Source organism: Neomonachus schauinslandi, chromosome 5 (assembly GCF_002201575.2).
Source record: "Neomonachus schauinslandi chromosome 5, ASM220157v2, whole genome shotgun sequence".
Classification (NCBI taxonomy): domain Eukaryota; kingdom Metazoa; phylum Chordata; class Mammalia; order Carnivora; family Phocidae; genus Neomonachus; species Neomonachus schauinslandi.
Genome location: NC_058407.1, coordinates 12,375,115 through 12,395,844, shown reverse-complemented (window position 1 = coordinate 12,395,844; position 20,730 = coordinate 12,375,115). Strand labels below are relative to the sequence as shown.

Genomic DNA, 20,730 nt, shown 5'->3' with positions numbered 1-20,730 from the left:
CCATCTTCCCATCATCCATTTATCCGTCCGTCCATCCATCCATCCAATCATCCATCCATCTTCCCATCATCCATTTATCCATCCATCCATCCACCCACTTGTTCACCCATCCATCATCTGTCCATCCATCCATTCATCCAGCCAACACACAGTTACAGAGTACCTACTGTGTGGTGGAAACCGCTACATGCTGAGGACACCAAAACTAAATGAACACATCCTTGTGTTCAAGAAACTCACAGTCCCTTGGGGAGATAAAAGGAATAAGCTTACAGTACAGTTGATATAGTGCTATGATCTAGGTACACAGGCCCTTCCTTCCATCTACACAGGATTTTACAGTTTACCAAGTGCCTCCTTAGGCAGGATTACATCTAATTTTCACAATAGCCTTGCAAAGTAATGAGCATTGCCCCATTTTATAGCTGTGAACAATGAGGTTCAGAAAGAAGCAAGTGTCCTGGCTGTCCTGGGTCTGTATTAGACGCATCAGGTATGACTATCCCACATACACAGCTCTTTCTAAAAGCAACTGTCCAGCCCCAGCCCCTCCATGACCGTAGGTCGTGTTCTTCCCCCTCGCTACCCCAGTCACAGGTGACTGGACTGCGGCTGGCCCGTAACTTGAGGTAGCCAATGGCAGGGCTCTGTCCAACAGCCAGTGTCTACTAGCTACACCAATCAGATCCCCTCTGCAAAATATGAACAGGGGCCTTTGGCAAGAATTGTCTAATTGGCAGGAAATGCGGCAGCGAAGAGAGACCGTTTCATGGCCAGCACTGAGTAAGAACCCCAAACTGAGCTCTTTAGTGTAACCTAGGGGTCCAGAATTCACTCCATTCTCTGTCAAGCCCGGCCCAATTACCATTTGGGGGTCCATGAACTGCCACTTCTTATAGGACCCCTCATGTGTCCTTTTGGTGAGCCCTATTTCTTTATCGAATCAGCTCGTTCCTAACCAGAGGTGTCCCTCCCTGACACCATGTTCCAGGAGTCCCCACATGAGGCTCCTTAACCCAGGGATGTGGAGCCCATCCACCGTTCCCAGTGGAGGATGCCGTAGCAGAATGAGTAGCTAAAGATGCCACAGGGATGGGGCGGGGGGATGGAGGAGGGGACTATCATTTATCTGTTCCTTCAGCAGCCCTGTACTAAGGGCTTACTCCTGGCCAGGTCCAGGAACAAGGGGAAAAGCAACTTGGAGAGGGTCTGCCAAGGGCTCAGACCCTCAGCAGCTGCAGTGCTTCGTCCCAGTCACTCGCTGGAGGCTGAGCCCCACGCAGCGTCAGGGCAGGGCGGGGCAGGGCAGGGTGGTGTGGTACCCCACCTGGCGGTAAGGGAACAGGGCCCTGGAAAGGATACGCGACCACCACCTGGGGCTGATAAGCCACGACTCTGCCATCTCCAGCCTCTGAGCTGTCTGGGGACAGCCTGAGCGTTTAAAAGCTCATCAAATCATTACCGATGCTAAAGTGTTTAATACTTAGCTGTCACCCCTTGGCAAGTGCCCCCATTAACTGGCGTGCTCCCGGAGACCTGTGACTTTGAAGTCAATGGACCTTTTAAGTTTTACCACTTAAGCTAATAGGAAGGAGCCGACATCTGTTTGCACTTACACATCTCTACAACAGAACAGGCATTACCCAACAGTTGCCATGGCTACCTGGAGTCGCCAGCTTTGTTTGGGGGCTATAATTATCCCTGCAACAGTCTTCAAATGGCCGGGGCAAGGAAGCTGGAGATGCACAAAATAGGAAAAACTCCAGCAGCCTGACACTCGCGTGTCACACACGCACACGCACAGAAGCGGGCTAGTTTGACACCCAGCAGGGCACAACTGCATCCCTCCAAGTCGGATCTGCCCCATCCCCTTTCTCCTCTCCTGTCACAGGATCCTTTGAATGCAACAATCTCAGACGTATAGGATCATTCTCAAGTCTTCAAATTTTAGAGTCTTGAGATCCCAGAGCTAAAATTCTGGGGCACCAAAGTCTTCAACTTTGGCCACTCTGGAAAGGGGCTCTAGCTAGACTCCAGAGTCATAGAAAGGCCGAGGGAGAGAAGTGTAGAAGGATAGGGCCATCGTGTCTTCAAGCTAACAGAGGACTTTGACGGCATCTTGTCCAAGTTCCCACTACATGCGGGAATTTTCCCTACAGATCATCATCCAGCATCAGCTTGAATATCCTAGGAGGAAGGGGCTCACTACCTAAAGCTTTAAAACGTCTCCTTTATATTGAACCAAAACATGTCTTCTGGTCTCGCTCACTCCCTTGTCCGTGCTCTGCTGGCTCTTTGGGTATATAGAGGACCAGTAGAGTCTCTCTCACGAGGGAAATTGCAGGCTCGCCGAAGACTTTTCTGGTCCGTACTAACCATGCCCAGGATTTGAACTGAGCACCCTCCCCTGGCAAGGTAAACCAGGAGCCTGTCTGGTCAATCTTCAAGGCAGCAATTCTCGCCTCTCCTCGAGCACATAAAGAGAACTCTAGAGCAAGGGGTTTCTAGCAACTCCCCTCTCCCACTTCTACACATACACAGGTTTGAGTCCCCAGGTGGCTCTCCCCCAAGGACCTGGGAGTTTGCTGGCCTTTGGGCAGCCAACAACTCCCCACTGTGAATCTGGGGGATTAGACTTTAAGACTCCAGTGAGGGAGGGGGTGACTTTGGCCCTTCAGAGCCAAGGGCCCCATCAACCTTGACCACCTCCCTTTCTCCTCCTCCTCCTAGGAGCCGCCCCTTTGGAGGCCAGCTTGGGCAGTGCCTCCCTCCTGCCCAGCTTAGCTTGCTCCTTCCTGGCAGTCTGCCCTCCTGGTCCAGCGCCAGGCCAGACTCAGAGCTGACTCGAAGGGGCATCAAGACCCCTGAGCTTGCCCGAGACCTCACTCCTCCCAGCCCCCTGGCAGCCATAGTACTGACCAAGTCTCCCCTTCTCCCCAGCTGTCCTCTTGGAGCCTCTAGCCAAGCCGTGGGGCTGGGGGTGGGGAGAGGTGTCTTATAGCAGCCAGAGAGAGGCGCAGGGAACTAAAAATACGGTTTACATGGCAAGGCTCCTCCTCTCTCTGGAGGCCTGGAGGGGCTTTATTAGAATAGGGCTGGCAGGGACACAAGGATCCCAATATCCCAATAACAGGTGTGGCCTGAGGACACCAGCCTTCCTCCCCCTCCTCTCCCCTCTGCAGCAGGCTCGGAGGCCTGGGATGGCTCCTCCAGCCCCATCTTCCACCTGTCCCCTGATGCAATCCAGCCCCACCTCCACAGCCCCCTCCCTCCCTCCCCTCCAGACCCATCTCAAAGAAATAGCTCCCCTTCCATGAATCCTCCCCGAACTCCACCTCCTTCCTAGCAGGTGTGTCTTCTCCCCTCCCCCCGCCCAGGCTCTGTGCAGCTTTATCTCTCCCACTTTGGGCTGAGCTCCCCAATTCTACCCTGCAAGTATCCTCAGAAGCAGGCATACAAAAGCAACAGACACTCACTGAACTCCAGGGACACTGCCCCTCCCAGCAGCCCTTTTTGATAGACACATTTATAAACCCCACTTTCCACAAGAGCAGGCACAAAGAGGTTAAGTAACCACCAAAGTCACACAGCTAGGAGATGCCAAGCACAAAATTCGAACCCAGGCAGTCTGGTTTCAGTTTGTGCTTCACAGCTAGGGACCAGTCTAACTTTTGGATCCTTCTTCTTCTCTTTCTGACAGCACATCTAGCAGAGAGCTGGGTCAGTGAGCCCTTTGAATGTGTATTTTACTGAACTGAGTCCATCCCAGGTCTTGGCTTCCCCGGAGGTAAAAGCAAAGGCAGTTGTGAGGCTGAGCACCGGGTGGCCCTGCTGCCATCTAGTGGCGGCAAGGAGAAAAGTCTCCACGTCTGGCTCTGCCCCTTCCACCAGGTCCCTGCCTTCACCCAACCCCCCTGGCCCGTCAGCCAGGACGGGGTCTCTTTCCATCTCTCTCTATTTTTTTTTTTTTAAGATTTTATTTATTTGTCAGAGAGAGAGACAGCTAGAGAGGGAACACAAGCAGGGGGAGTGGGAGAGGGAGAAGCAGGCTTCCCGCCGAGCAGGGAGCCCGATGTGGGGCTCGATCCCAGGACCCCGGGATCATGACCTGAGCCGAAGGCAGACGCTTAACGACTGAGCCACCCAGGCGCCCCTCCATCTCTATATTCATGGCACCGACCAGGGACGGCTCTCCAAATGATTAAAAGATAAATAGCCATGATCTTTGCTCTCAAGGGACTCAAGGTCGAGTGGAGGAAACCTTGGTGGGAGGGGGGATTTGGAATGCAGCAGAGATTTGAGCAAAGGGCTTTGGGAAGGTAGAAGGGGGCAAGGGGCGGGGTTTGCTACAAGGAGAAGACCTGCTGGCAGAGGTGACAAGGGGGTTGGATCTTAAAGTATGAGGGAGCATGCCCTCTCAGCAGAGGTAACGAACTGTGGGCAAAAGCCCAAGGGATACAGGGGCCACGTGGGGAAAGGAGTGCTGGGGAGATGAGCCAGCCTGGGAAGGCCCTCCTGTGCCAGAACCAGGATGGGAGACTTCGAATCAGCAGTGCAACTCCGTGGACACATGTGCTCACCGGGGGCGGGGCTCTTGCCGGGTTCCAGAGAGGCCAAGGTGAATGTCACACAGTCCCTGGATTTTAGGGGGTGACAGGAGGGATGGATGTGTAAACAGGTGATGCAGGGCTTTGTAATAGGGGTAGTAGTGGGATGGTGCAGCATAGGGGTACAGCACAGGGAGTCAGATAGCTGGATTTGATGCTTAGCCCGGCCACCTGTTACTTTTTTTTTTAATTTTATTTATTTATTTATTTATTCTTATGTTAATCCCCATACATTACATCATTAGTTTTAGATGAAGTGTTCCATGATTCATTGTTTGTGCATAACACCCAGTGCTCCATGCAGAATGTGCCCTCCTCAATACCCATCACCAGGCTAACCCATCCTCCCACGGGTTTTGGGTTTTTATCTGTAAAATGGGAACTTTGAAAATAATTACCTATCCCAAATGTCCTCATGAGAATTAAAAGAGGGAGTGCATGTACAGGACTCATTTTGGTGCCTGGTACACAGTAAGTGCTCAATAATTGCTCACTGTGATATAAAGAACAAAGGAATCATTAAGGAGGAAATGATCACTCTCACCAAAGCACATATAACAGAGAAGGTGATGTCTGAGTAGAAATATGGAGGATTATTAGGGGTTTGCTAGTAGCAAGGTGAGGAAAGACTATTCTAAGCACAAGGACCAAAACATTCAGGGACATGGTAGTTGGTGGGTTGGAATCAGATCTGGTTGTGGGTGACAGAAAATCCAAAATAACCTGGCTTCAACAAGTGAAGATTCATTTCTCTTTCATATGGAAGTCCAGAGGTAGTGGTCCAGGGCTGGTAAGGCACACACCCAGCCGCAGTCGGCTTTAGTACTCTGGCAGTTGGGAGGCTGAGCACCGGGTGGCCCTGCTGCCATCTAATGGCGGCGAGGAGAAAAGACATCACACACATGGCCTCCACCTCCTGACCCAAGGTGGTTGCTTGAGCTCCAGCCATCATGTCACCATTCCAACGAGCGGGAAGGCAAAAGGGGTAAAGAGAGTTTTGCCCCCTACCTTTAGGGACACTTTCTGGAAACTGTAATCAATACTTCCTCCCATTGCACATTACACAGCCACACCTTTCTGCAAAGGAGGCCTGGAAATGTAGTGTTTATTTCTATATGGCCATATCCACAGACGAAAATTGGGAGTTTCTATTACTCAGGAAGAAAGGGAGAATGGGGGCGCCTGGGTGGCTCAGTTGGTTAAGTGACTGCCTTCAGCTCAGGTCATGATCCTGGAGTCCCGGGATCGAGTCCCACATCGGGCTCCCTGCTCAGCAGGGGGTCTGCTTCTCCCTCTGCCCTCTTCCCTCTCGTGCTCTCTGTCTCTCATTCTCTCTCTCTCAAATAAATAAATACAATCTTTAAAAAAAAAAAAAAGAAAGGGAGAATGAAAGTTGGATGAAAACTAGAAATTTCTGCCACAGGATGTGTAAAGAACATGATATATGCAGGCAAGAAGTATTTTGGTGTTTCTGTGGTGGGAAGAGGGAGGGAGGAAGGAAGGAATGGAAAAAAACAACCAGAAAAATAAACAGTGGCCAACCACAGATGGCCTCGAAAGCCACAGGGGTTAAAGTTTCTCCCCAGCAGAGAGCCACCGAAGGGGTTTGAGCAGGAGAGGGCCAGGGGCTTTGTGTTGCCCTAGGAGCACCCAACTAGTTGCAGTGGGAATCATGTCATGGAGGGGACAAGTCTGGAGGCAGGAGACACTGTCCCCCAACATTTCATCCTGAAAACGTTCGTACATACAGCAGAGTTGAAAGAATTTTAGAGCAAACACGCTATGCCCACCCCCTGTGTTCTACCACTGACGTTTTACTAAACTAGTTTGATCGCATATCTATCCGTCCCTCCAGGCACCCACCAGTCTTTCCTATTTTTGTGGCATTTCAAAGTGAATTGCAGACATCTGTCCTCCCCCTTCCCCCCTGAATCCTTGGGCTTGCAGGTCATTCATGAGTGTTCAATATTTGTTTGCATTTTCTTTCTTCCGATGTGAAATTTATATCCAATGAAAGGTGCTGTGTGAAGGTGCTGTGCATTCACGGAGTTTTGGAAGTTCATACACCTGTGTAACCCACACGCCTATCAGGATACAGGATGTTATCATCGCCCCAGAAAGTTCCCACATGCCCCTTCCTGGCCAGGGCCCACCCCTACCACCTCCCACAGGCAACCACTGTCCTGATGTTGTGGTTTTTTTCAGGCACAGATTGGTTTGGGGAAGGAGGCCTGTAAGAGGGGCTCCGAGCTGAGGGATAAAGAGGAGACGGGACAGACTCTGCACGGGAGGCCGACGGAAGGAGGGAGGTGAGTGGTTGACCCTGGGCCAGCAGTGGGAGTCAGAGTCTGCCTGTGTGACTGGGCAGAGGGTGGCACCATTTACCAAGGTGGGTGGGGTACGGGGAGGACAGAGGAGCAAGTCTCCCTTGGGACGCAGCATCTGGAGTGTCTGTGGGACATCTGTCTGGCAGGTGTAGGGATACATGTGTCCCCGAGGCTTGACTGTCGTCTGGCAAGGTGGCCATGTTACATCCTCCCCACCCCATCCCAGTGCCCACAAGGCTTCTGCCACCAGGGAAAGGAGAGGAGCCCCTCCTCCACCTGGCGAGAAGGCAGCCAGCCACGTGGGCATGGAGGGGGCACGGGCGTGGTCACATCCAGTTAGCAGGTCACGGGGGGAGGCCCTGGCCCTTCCCTACCCCCCCAGCCTCTCTCCCTAGCATCCTGCAGCCGGGCCCTTCCCTTCTCATCCCCCACGCCACCCAGCCTTTTCCTCAAACCTCCTCCCTTCCCTCTAAAAACAATCAAAGCCCAGGCCCTAGCTACCGAGAGCTCCTCCAGGGAGGGGGGGCACCTGCTGCCTGGGAGGGGACAGAGGAAGCGGAGACAAAGTGAGACACCGACCCACACCCCAGACTGCAGTTGGGCTCTCTCTAGTTGATCTGAAATCAAGCCCAACTCACGGCGGCAAAGAGTGATTCCTTTCTCAAAAGGCTGCTTAGTCCACAGGAGATATTCCCGATCTTCCCACTAGGGTGACTTCGACCTTTTCCCTGAGAATTCGTTCCCTGTCCTTATTCTGCCGGGAGAGGACTTGTCCCCACCCCGACCCCCATCCAGAATTTATCTGGAGACTTGGAGGAGCCTCAGTTTACCCCATCAGACACAGCGCCAGAGCCCGAGCGAGTTTTCGGCGTAGGGGAAGCAAGCAGAGATGTTTCCAGAGAGGGTGCGGGGGTGGGGGCCACCCCAGCCTTTAAGCACTGGGGAGAGGAAGAGGGGGACAAGGAAACTTCCAAGGGCAGTGGGGGGCCCCGGGAAATTCTGAGGACGGAGGACAGGTCAGGTGTGCACGTGGAGGATGGACGAGAGGGTAGCGGCGCGGTGGGCTCGGATGATCACGAAGGACGTAGGTACCAGGAGTGGGTGAGTGCGGTAGTTAGAGCACTAGCTGCGGTAACCAACAGCCCCCAGCCACCGTGGCTGCCTGGGCTCCGTCACTCACCTCCCGTCCCATGCAAGCTTGGGGGGAGGGCTCTGCTCCGCATAGAGATCCAGGGCCCCACGCTCTGTCCCCAAGCATGCTGAAGGGCTCTGCTCCCTCCGTATCCGGCAGGCCAGCCCCAGGAGAGACAAAGGCATGTGACAGGTTTGGGGTCCATGCCTGGCAGTGATGCCCGTCGTTTCCGGCCCTGATCCATCAGCGTGTCCACCCACACGGCCGTGCCAGCTTCCAGGGAGGCTGGGATCAAGACCACCCCGTGGGCCCAGAGGAAGTGAGATGGGCTTGTGACACACAGCACGATGTCTGCCACTGTCCCGGCCTGAGGTAGTAAAATGCCTTGGGATCTAGTGGAAAGTTGAGGAAGAAGGGCTGGGAAGGAAGTCTTCCTATAACTGATGTCTTAATGGCCCCAGAGCACGTAGTAGGAGCTCACAGTCTGTCCTCCGGGCGAGCGTGGTCACCACTGATAAGGTGGCAGGTGCAGGGGGCTGGGGAGGGGTGGCCACTGGGCCTGGGGTGTCTAGAAGGGCATCCTATGAAAGGGGGCATTTGAGTGGGGCCTTGAAAGATGGTCCAGAGAGTTAGGGAAGCAGGAATGTACCGGAATGTTCAGGAAAGCCTGAGAAGACTAGTTGACAGGACCAGAAGTTTTGTGAGGCTGACTGGTCACGGGTGAGGTTGGAATGCTGGCTTGGAGCAGTTGGGGAATGACCTTGAACTTTAAGAATTTTGGCAGCCCTTGGGCAGGCCCCCGAGGAGTGGCTGCTGCTGGCAGAGGCTGGGGCTGGGCCGGGGTGGAAGAGGGAGCCACCTGTGATGAATCAGCAGGTCAGTTAAAATTAGGCGCCGTGGCCCAGCCTGGAGAAGCCACGAGGCCAACAGTGGTGCTGGCTCATGTGGCAACCAGGGTTTGTTTCTCCTTCCTACTTTGGACTGGGGGGTGCTCGGGGTTAGAGCAGGGCTCTGGCCTATCCTGGGACCTCTGCTCTGGGCTGTTGGGCCAGCACCTCTCGGGGCTCTGACCTTGGCAGCAGGAGGCTGTGAGGCAGTTTGACCCAACTCCCCGGTGAAACCTTTGGACCACCTTGGCCTGGAATGGTCTCCCCGTTCCCCTAGGCAACCCCTCCTTCTGGGGGCCTTCCGCAGCAGACCAGGTGATAGACACTTGTACTTCACCTACGTGGCAATATTCATATGTGTAAACTGGATAATGGTTGTGAAATTTTTAAATTGTGTATTATTTAGCAGGCCCTATCCAAAGGCCCATCTCCCCTCTCCTCCCATACACCCAGGCACCATTCTCTTTTTTTTTTTTTTAAGATTTTATTTATTTATTTGACAGAGAGAGAGCGTGCAGAGCATGTGCATAAGCAGGGAGAGTGGGAGAGGGAGAAGCAGGCTCCCACTGAGCAGGGAGCCCAACACGGGGCTCGATCCCAGGACCCTGGGACCATGACCTGAGCCGAAGGCAGACGCTTAACCCACTGAGCCACCCAGGCGCCCCCAGCACCCCCAGCCCCCCGCCACCATACTGGGGCTGGTTAGGGGCAGAGGTGGACACGGAACCTGAGACACTGAGCACTTACCAGGAAAGGTTGAGATCCCAGTAATTGGCTCAATCTAAGTTGCCCTCCCCCCGCCTCACATACACATGTAGCAATGAGGGAGGGGGTGCTTACAAGCAGGAGATAAATGTACAGGGATCAAGGCTGTGGATTCTGGAGCCAGACTACTGGGTTTGAACTCTGCTTTGCTATTTGCTAGCTGTGTGACTTCAAGCAAGTTACTTAACCTCTCTGTGCCTGTTTCTTGCTCTGCCAACCAAATGGCAATCACAAACGTACTTGCCTTACCGGACGTTGTGAAATTGAAACGAGGTAAAATACCTACAACTAGGCCTGACACAGAGTCAGCACTTAATACGCTGTGGGCCACTGGTCTCAGTTATGGCTAATAAAGAAACGATGTTCTTAAAGAAAACACCTTTTTCAAACATCTGACTTGAAACGGTTAGAATTTTTTTTTTTTTTTAAAGATTTTATTTATTTATTTGACAGAGACAGAGACAGCGAGAGCAGGAACACAAGCAGGGGGAGTGGGAGAGGGAGAAGCAGGCTTCCCGCCGAGCAGGGAGCCCGACGTGGGGCTCGATCCCAGGACCCTGGGATCATGACCTGAGCCGAAGGCAGCCGCCCAACGACTGAGCCGCCCAGGCGCCCGAAACGGTTAGAATTTTGACCCTGTGTATAATTAGTGAATAATGTCCCTCTTCCTGATGGACTGTGGGGCCCACGAGAGCAGGAACCATATCTATCCTATAGTTCCATGGCCTGGTACAGGCCAAGTTCATGCTGATATCTATCCCCCCGCGCCCCCCACCACCCCCAGCACATGCACTGCGGACTGGCCAGGGCCCAGGCAGGGCCCTAAGTTCTGCATGCAGAGGCCCATTTGGTCCTCATGACCCCCCTAAGCAGGAATTCTTGATAAATATTTATTGGATAAGGAAATTCCTACCACTCAGGACCAGGTAGAGAATAGATGGGAAAATGCTTTGTAAACTGTAAAGTACCCAACTTGTGAGGATATAAACACTTAGGGCCTCTTCCCCTGAAAGCCTAGGATCTCATTCTACTTATGGCTTAGCTGGTGTGCCTGTGGAGAGCATACCCTGTGTTCCAGAACTTTCCCTCCAGTTGCCCCTCAGACAAAATGTAGCTATCTTGAATTCCATTTAACCCCGTGGCTTGTCTTAATGGTCACTAGCTGGGATTCCACCACCTGCCCCCAGGGATTTTATTTTAACAAAGGCCAGCACAAGCTTGATATCTAACCCCAAAGAAAGACGCTGTGGCCCTGTCAAGTTGATACATAAAATGAACCATCACACCTACTACATCAAGGCATACTCCTAGGTAGTGGAACTACAGCAGTTAAAAAAGACAAAAATCCTACCTAGTGGAGCTTACATGGTAGTGGGGGAGGGGATGTGAGTAGAAAGACAATACACAAAATAAATCATAAAAATAGCGTGTTAAATGATGATAACTGTTATGGAGAAAAATAAAGCAATAAAGCAGAGAAAAGGCATAAAGAGTGTTGGTTAAATTAATTTTTAAATTTAAATGTATTTGATAAAGATCTAAAGAGGTAAAGGAGAGATCCATGGAAATATCTGGGTGAAAAGTATTCCAACAGAGGGAACAGCAAGTGCAAAGGCCCTGAGGTAGGTGTGCATTGTGCATATTCAAAATACTGTCATCGTTACATTGGCCAAACATTCTGATTTGTGCACAAAGCAGTTTGAGTTGGATTTCTGTCACTTGCAATAAAAAGATTCCTACTGATATAGCTTCCCTGATCACCTCCGAGGAGCAAATGCTCGCTCTCCCGGCTACTACTAACTGTTGACTGTACCTCTTACCACATTTATTGTCAGTGCTCTTGGCCTCACACAGCTGCCTTTATTTTAATTCGTGCATTATTCAGAAAGAGTGTCAAACAGTATGCATGCTTTCACATCCTGGTCTCAAGATTATCTCCCTTTCATGGACGTGGTCAGGAATGTCCAGAGAGGAGAAGCCCTTTTTCCCAGGGCCACGGTCTCAGGAAAGGGCAGGGCTGGTGGAAATTCAAACCTTAGACAAGGATTCGCCCCCAGGAACCAGAGGGTAGAGAGTAGGGTGCATGGGATGTCGGCCCTGGCAGAGCCACCTCCTGGGAGCTCAAACCTCCCAGTTGGGGTGGGGAGCCGGGACAAAGTGCCATGGGCCAGCATCTTCTCTAGGGGCTGCAGTGGCTCTGTGGAGGGGCTTCTGGGCTTCTAAGGTCTCAGCTCGGGGGGTGCCAAGCTGCCCAGTTCAGAGCAAGGGGTGCTGATGGCAAGGCTTAGCCCAGGGCAAAGGGCTTTGTAGGACTGGGAGGAGGGAATTAGGAGACATGAGAATCAGGAGCCTAGGCAAAGACCCCCAGGCTGACTGGTGAGTTTTGGCTTCTCAACTCAGCTGTGAGCTTCTCAGGGTGGGAGCCACGTTTGAGGCTCTTATTGACCTCTCTTAGCCCCTGGGGGACTTCCTGGCCCCATCTGTTCTCTCAGAGATGTGGCTGCCCTAAGGAACGACCACGGCTTGGGGGCTTAGAACAACAGAAGCGTACCCTCTCTCGGTTCCAGAGGCCACGAGTCGGCAGCTGGTTCCTTCTGGAGACTCTGAGGAACGGAGGAGATTCTGTTGCCTGCCTCTCTCCCACCTGCCCGAGGTTGCCAGCCCTCCTTGCTTTGTGGCTGTACCACTCGGATCTTTGCCCGTGTCTTCATGCAGCAGTCCCCTTGTGTGTCTCTGTGTCTTCCCCTGTTCTTTTAAGGACACTCTCACTGAGTTTAGGGCCCACCTTAAATCCAGTACGATCTCGTCCGGAGATCCTTCGCTTAATCCCATTGGCAAAGATCCTATTTCCAAATAAGGTCACAGTCACAGGTACGGGGCTTAGGACTCAGACATATCTTTTTGGGATCACGAGTCAACCCACCACAGATGGAGAAATGCAGGCGCAGAGGAAAAGGGGTTTGCTCCGGGATCCCATGGTACATTAGGGCAGCCAAGGGCCTGCCTGTTCTCCTGACGCTGGCTAGAGCTCTGGCCCAGCCCACAGTCTGTCCCCGGTTCCCAAGATTTTCTGGGAAAGTCTTCAGTGAAAAACCATCTGGAGACTGTCTGGGCTTTGGGGGAGCCTGCCCTTTCCTGTGCAGAATGGCCGAGAATATGATCGCAGGAGGGAGTTTCCTTTCCTGGCTGGCTCCGTGCCTGGGGCCTGGGCTGGCGGATAGGCCCCGCCCTGGGGAAGAGGCCACGTCCCTGCTCGCAGGGTCCCTGCTCCCAACCCCTTCTCTGTGGAGGCCAGAGGTGGCTCTGGTCACAATGGGGAGGGCAAGAAGAATGAGTTTCCCCTGAGGCTTTCCTTCCAGGAGATGACTCTTGCTCTCCTTGGGAAGAGCCAGGGAACATTGTATAGGATTTAAACTGATGAATCCGACTCTAAATCCTCAGCTCTCAGAGGCTGCAGAGACTAATGATTGGGATTCCGGCCTCAGGGGCGCCTGGGTGGCTCAGTCCGTTAAGCGTCTGCCTTCGGCTCAGGTCGTGATCTCAGGGTCCTGGGATCGAGCCCCGCATCGGGCTCCCTGCTTCTCCCTCTGTGCCTTCCCCCCTGCTCTCTCTCTCTCTGCCTCCCAAATAAATAAATACAATCTTAAAAAGAAAAATTATTCTGGCCTCAGGTCCCAGCTCTGCCATTTGCTGAATTGTGGCCTTGGGCACATCCTTGACTTCTCTAAGTCTCTGTGTTCTGATTGGTTAAATAGGGACAACAGCAAACTGACCCTATGCAGTCATTCAAAGGATTAACCTAAGCACAGAAAGCCATTATCACAGAGCCCATACTCAGGGGAGGAGAGATGGCCATCGTCATTGTGCACGAAGTGTGGGGGCCACTGACCGCGAGCTCAGGCTACAGGTCAAGTCAAATGTCTGCTGTGATCAAATTAATATGACTTTTAGCCCACAGCTCTTCCTATTGGAAGATTCTCTCCTCTTCCCAGATACCAACACAAGTCCCGGGGTTTTGCTTTTCTGTGCAAATCATAATTCAGGTCCACCTCTAGCGAATGGCCACGGGCCATTTGAGTCAATCCTGGTTTTAAGAACTTCTAAGAGAAAAAGGTGGACAGAGTTGTGACCAGTCTGATGTCATATACATTCAGGGCTGGTTGGGACCTGTGAGGCAAAAGAGGTCTTTTCTGGCCTTAATAAAAGAACCTAAGATTGGTCCCTAATACCTGTGGCCGAGACAGAATCCTGGGGTCTGACCTTCTTGTAATGTGGGACCCCCGTCCCAGGGCGGCCTGAGCACAGGTCAGCAGGCTGGATCTGGGGGCCGAGCTGCCGGGGTGGGGGCTGTGGAGGTCTGATCTCCTCACACGATCAGGCTGATCATGGCCATGGGGACTGCTCCTTCTCTCCCGGAAGACCTCTGGCCCCCCCTGCAAACCCACCCACCCCGTGGCCAGCAACCCTTGTGCTCTGCATAGCCCAGGATGAGATGTGAGTTTGGTTTGTTCTGTGTCAGGCCAAACACTTGCTTTCTTTCCCATGGAATTTTAGCATCTAGAACGAGGATCTAGAACCTGAGACACTGGGTGGTGTGGGACATCCCGGCAGCCAGGGTTGGCCTTCTCCAGGCAGAGCCCTGGGCCTTGCTCTGCCGGCACTTCCTGAGAACCACATCGGAGATCCAGACCCACAGACAAGAAGAATGAGCAGCGTCATCCTTACTGATGGGGTCACAGGGACCTGGGTGGGGGTGGGGGTCGGGAGGGTGGTCTTGATGCACAGCAGGGGCAACAGCTAAATTAAGCCCCATCACCAGCCCTTTCCTTCTGTCCCCTCTGGCCCTTCCCAGCTCACATCTCTGCCACCAGATCCCAGGAGCTCGCCCTCCTGCTTCAAAATGTGCTTCTCCCAGGGACTGAGTCTAGTCCTGTGCCAGGCCTACCCTATCATCTCTGGAGTTCTGGCAAATAAGCTTTTCTGCATCTCATCGGATTGGAGCCACACGTACTGTGAGCTGTGGAATTTAGGTTATGTGGGGCCAACAAAGGGTCACGGTGCCAGGAGGGAATGGCCGAGGAGAAAACATGACAAAGTTCAGGCCCTGCCCCGTGCCACCTAGTGGTGGGTATAAAAATGGACCCACTCAACAGTCAGCCTCATGAGAGAGCCAGGGAGAGACCAACCTACATTTTGTGTGGATGGCCTTCTTGGGTGCAAGTGGGGGTCTGGAAAGATCCATGGGGTTGGGGAGAGAATAAGGCTTAGGTCCAAAGCCATAGTAAAGGAGGCAAAATAATGGAGGTTTTTCAATCCCTGGGATCTCTGAATCACGGAATGTTAGGTTCTAAGGATCATAGAGTCACAGCCAAGAAAAGGACCCTAGTTCATCCATTGGGATTTCCTCATTTTACAGATGTGGGCAGGGATCTGGCGGTTTCAGGGCAAGCTTCATTCCTGAAGGATGGGCTCGTCCCTGTGAAAGACACTCCCTGTGAGGTCACAGGGGACCCCTCACCCCTCAGCCCCCAAGCCCCCTGGCCAGCCCGCTAGAGCTAACTTGCCCATCCATGCAGGGGAAGGGGCATGCCCACAGCCACAGCAGGAAGTGAGCAGAGCTGGGTCCACTGGCCCCCAGTCTGGCTCAGGCGGCCTCTGGATTTGTATCCTTGGCCATCACAGTGCTTCCTAGAGCCACCCACAGCAGTTCCTTGGATATGTAAATAAAGCCTCTGGGTCAGATGTCACCACCTCTGACCAAGCAAGGAGGCAAATTTTGATGCCAGAGGGACCGCCCTTTTGCAAGCAAATTGCAAAGACTGCCCACTGGCTGTATTTTCCAGAAGCCCAAGTCTGGAGAGGTTAGCAGACATCTGAGATGGTTGGTTCTGTTGGAGCAGAACGGGGGGCTCAGCCAGGGATCTGCAGACCCACAGGATGCCCAGATCCCACCCCTCACCCCCACCCTTTTGGAGGATCAGCTGCTTGGCAAACTGATGCTTTGCAAAATGCCATCCAGGCGGTCCCTGGGCCAAATCAAGAGGAGCCCCACTTTGGCACCTGACCCCTTCATAGAGAACAGTCATTGGTTGACTCATGCAGAAGAGCACCCCCTTTGTTTGGGCCTTATTTCTTCCTCCCTCCAATCTCACGGTTCCAGGGAGAACTTCCAGAAACAGTACACTGCTTTTGCTATGGGAGAAGGATTGTGCCCCAGGCTGGGGAATCAGAGAACCTCATTGCCCCGGCCACAAGGAACCAGTGGGACGTGGGACACAAGGAGTCTTCTTACTGGATCTGGAGGGGGAGACGTCCTTACATCCATAGTCCTGGAACCGGAAGGATGTGAGTTGGAATAGGCCTGAGGTTCTATTCTCTCTGCTATGGAAAAAGCCTACCTATACTGGGACTGAATGAGGCTGGCGCCCCAGAAGAAACACAGAGCTGGGGAAAAGGAAAGAGAGAGAGAGACCTATGACCATGATGAGGTCCCTAATCTCAGGACCTGAAGGTTCAGGAGTGGCCTGAAACCTATAGATTTCTCTTTGATTCCATGAGCTAGATCAACAGCTCACAAACATTCTACCTACGACCCATTGCACTCTGCAATCCAGAACACACACACAAGTACGGGATGAAAGGTATATAATTTTCATGAAGCAATATTTATACCATTATTATGTGTGATACATTCTTTTTTTTTAAAGATTATATTTATTTATTTGAGAGAGAGAGAGTGAGCATGAGCGGGGAGGAGGGGCAGAGAGAGAGAGAGAGAGAGAAGCAGACTCCCTGCTGAGCTCAGAGCCCGAAGCAGGGCTCAATCCCAGGACCCTGAGATCATGACCTGAGCCCCTAACCTATAGGATCTGATGCCATCTCAGGGGAGACAGTGTCGGGACTGAATTAAATTGCAGTCAGTCACCTCTCTGGTGTCAGAGACTTGCTCGCTGGTGTGGGGGAAACGTGCACGTCGGAAGCAGGTGCAGAGTTGTACGCTCCCGGCACAGGGCTCCGACGCAATGTTCTGCACTGGGCAGTTCCCATCCCTCCAAACCCCCAATCACAGAAATCTGGATTTTTCTTGCGGGGCAGGAGAAGGAAGGGGAACACGTCCTCAAGAGTGTCTCAAGGATCCCATGAAAGGTGAGTCTTGTCTGTGTGTATAAAGCGGTAACAGTGACATGCATACCTGGTGATGGTCTTCCCATTGTCAAGATGAACTCATTGGACCCTTGCAGGAACCCGGGAAAGGGTGCTGGAGGGTTCGGAGGACAAGCAGCAAGGACCGGGTTCAGTGCCTTTCTGCCATGTGACCACTGCCCCACTGCTCCCCTCCGTCGAGGCCCTGGGGATTCCGGGGCTGATTGCAGGCGAAGCCGTGGGGGCAGGGATGGAACTTTCACTACATTTGGCAAATTGTGCTCCCCGGGCACGGGAGGAGGGAAGAGATTCCCAGAACCCAGGAGTTTCAGGCTCAGCGCGTACCTTAAGGCCCCTTCTCCCCAACATACGACGGTCGCCACCTGAGCAAGGGCTGCCCAAGGATCACAAGAATGCCTTTTGGGCTGTGAGCACTGGAGCCGTGGTTTAGGATTTTTCTAACAGTGGCCCTAAAGCATCCTGCTCTGAGGGGCCCAGCTGGAGGCAGGTGTGCCCATGTTCCTACTGCCGGCTGCCTCGGGGTTGGGGGAGCCGGTCAGCAGCTTGGGTATCTTCCATGTGCAATCCCAGGGGCCTCCCTGGCCGCTCTGGGAAGGAAGAGAGAGTGCCTGTCTGCAGCTAATGAGCGAGCTCGGAGCAAAGAACAGCAAGTTCTATGGGAGAGTTCTACACAAAATCAACCATCGTAGTCACTTCCAAGGGCACAGTTCAGTGGCGGGGAGTACGTTTACGTGGTCCTGCAGCCTCACCCCCTGCCCCCTCCCTACACACACACAGCATCCACCCCAGGGAGCTTTTCATCTTGCAAAACTGAAAGAAACTGTGTCCCCATTAAACACTAACTTCTTGTTTCCTCCATCCCCCAGCCCGACAACCACCACCCTACTCTTGGTCTCTGTAAATCTGACTCCTCTAGGCACCTCATCTAAGCTGAATCATAGGGTAGTTGTCCTTTTGTGGCTGGTTTCTTTCACTGAGCATAGCGTTTCCAAGGCTGATCCATGTTATAGCAGGTGTCAGAGTTTCCTTCCCTTTTAAGGTTGGATAGTAGCTCGTCCTATATGTTGAATATATAGTATGTAGAATAAGCCTATCCCAGCGTGCGTGCATATCTCGTTTATCCATGGAAACTGGTTGCCTTCTACCTTCTGGCTGTTGTGAATAATGCTACTGTGAACATGGGTGTTCAAGTATCTCTGAGACCCTGCTTCCAATTCTTTTAGGTATATGACCAGAAGTGGAATTGCTGGATCATATGGTAATTTTATCTTTAGTTTTTGAGGAGCCTTCATGCTGTTTTCCGCATGGGCTGCGCCATTTCACACTCCCACCAGCGATGCACAAGGGTTCCAATTTCTCCACATCCTTGCTAATGCTTATTTTCTGGAAAAAAAAATTTTTTTTTAAAGATTTTATTTCTTTTTTAAAAATTTTTTTTTATTTTTAAGATTTTATTTATTTGACAGAGAGCGACACAGTGAGAGAGAGAGCACAAGCAGGGGGAGTGGGAGAGGGAGAAGCAGGCTTCCCGCCAAGCAGGGAGCCTGATGCGGGACTTGATCCCAGGACCCTGGGATCATGACCTGAGCCACCCAGGCGCCCCTAAAGATTTTATTTCTTTATTTCAGTGAGCAGGCGAGAGAGAGAGAACATGAGCAGTGGGGGTGGGGGGGAAGAGGGGCAGAGCGAGAGGGAGAAGCAGACTCCCCACTGCACAGGGAGCCCGACTTGGGGCTCAATCCCAGGGATCGAGCCAGAGATCACGACCCAAGCTGAAGGCAGATGCTTAACTGACTGAGCCACCCAGGCTCCCCTGAAATTTTTTTACTAATAGCCATCTTAAAAGGTGTGAAGGGGGGCAGGGTCATGTGGTGATGGGGAGCCCAGCTGTCCCCCTGCTCATTGGCAGGAACCAAGATGCCAGTCACTGCAGCAGGGATAGGGTGGGTTGCCATCTCACAGGATCCCGTACGAACAACAGCCCATGTGCCGTTTCTTCCAATAACCAAAGTACAGAGCCCAGAAACCACTGGGTGGAAAGCAAGTGGCACGTCTTGTGGCTTATGCCATGGGCCCCAAAATGTCACTTCCCCTTCCATGACTCGAGGCTCTACGTGTCGAGAAGTTTTGATATTCCTCCAAAGGGAGAATAGGGCCACCAGTTCTCTTAATACTTGTTAAATTCAAGTTGAAAGTGTGAGCTGGCCTTTCCAAACACACACGTAGCTTTACTGAGCTATAATTCACATACCATATGTTCCACCCATCAAATGGACACATTAGTGGTTTTTAGTACATTCCTAGAGTTGAGTCAGATTTACAGAGGCCAAGAGTAGGGTGGTGGTTGTCGGGCTGGGGGATGGAGGAAACAAGAAGTTAGTGTTTAATGGGGACACAGTTTCTTTCAGTTTTGCAAGATGAAAAGCTCCCTGGGGTGGATGCTGTGTGTGTGTAGGGAGGGGGCAGGGGGTGAGGCTGCAGGACCACGTAAACGTACTCCCCGCCACTGAACTGTGCCCTTGGAAGTGACTACGATGGTTGATTTTGTGTAGAACTCTCCCATAGAACTTGCTGTTCTTTGCTCCGAGCTCGCTCATTAGCTGCAGACAGGCACTCAGAACTGTCTCCAGAACATCTTCATCACCTCCAAAAGAAACCCCACAGTCATTAACAATCTCTCCCCATTCCTCCCTCCCCGGGGCCCCTGGAAGCCACCATTCATTCTCCTTTCTGTCTCTATACTCCTGCCTGCTCTGGAAACTCCATATAAATGGAATCACACTCTGTGTGGTCCTCTGTGCCTGGCTTCTCTCACTCAGCATGATTGCAAGGTTCATCTGTGTTGTAATATGTGCCAGTATTTGTCTCTTTTTCATTGCCAAATAATATTCCGTTGTATGGATGGACCACGTTTTATTTAGCCATTTACCAGTAGGTGGACACTGGGTTGTTTGCACTTTTTGGCTATTATGAATAATGCTGTTGTGAACATCCATGCCCAAGTTTGGGATACGTGTTTTCATTTCTCTTGGGTATATATCTGGGATTGAAATTGCTGGATTATAGGGTACTTCTATGTTTACCTTTTTTTTTTTTTTTTTTTGGACCCAGAAAAGGATGCATTTACTTAACAAAATCCTAACTTTTTGGACCGAAATCCATTTTTCTGACTTTTTAAAAATTGAAATAAAATACACAGGACATAGAATTAGCTATTTTTAAAAAAGATTTATTTATTTATTTTAGGGGGGCTAAAGAGAAAGAGAGAAGTGAGGGAGGGGCAGAGGAAGAGGGAGAGAGAGAAACCCAAGAAGACTCCCCCGTTGAGTGCAGAGCTCAATGTGGGGCTCGATCTCGCAACCCATGAGATCATGACCTGAGCTGAAAGCATGAGTCAGACATTCAAATGACTGAGCCACCCAGGCACCCCAGAATTAGGTATTTTATTTTATTTAAAGATTTTATTTGAGAGCGAGAATGAGAGACAGCATGAGAGGGAGGAGGGTCAGAGGGAGAAGCAGACTCCCTGCTGAGCAGGGAGCCCGATGCGGGACTCGATCCTGGGACCCAGGATCATGACCTGAGCCAAAGGCAGTCGCTTAACCAACTGAGCCACCCACGCGCCCAGAATTAGGTATTTTAAAGTGAACAATTCAGTATTGAGTACATTCGTAATGTCATGCAACCATCACTTCTCCCTGGTTCAACACCCCCAAAAAGAAACCCCAAACCCATTAAGTGGTTACTCCCCAAGCCCTTGTCCTCTGGTCTCTCTGGCAACCACCAACCTGCTTTACGTCTCTATAAACTTATCTGTTTTAGATATTTCATGTAAAAGGAATCATCCA

General features: G+C 51.9%; 1 protein-coding gene across 1 annotated transcript in view; it reads right to left on the bottom strand.

The window, feature by feature from the left end:
• The window catches only part of MB (myoglobin), a 27,359-nt gene extending 10,389 nt beyond the window's left edge, over positions 1 to 16,970 (bottom strand). The window contains exon 1 of the mRNA XM_021687390.1: positions 16,911 to 16,970. Coding sequence (XP_021543065.1) covers positions 16,911 to 16,929 — 19 coding nt within the window. The 5' untranslated portion in view covers positions 16,930 to 16,970. The remainder of the gene's footprint in view (positions 1 to 16,910) is intronic.
• Positions 16,971 to 20,730: the final 3,760 nt, after the last annotated feature.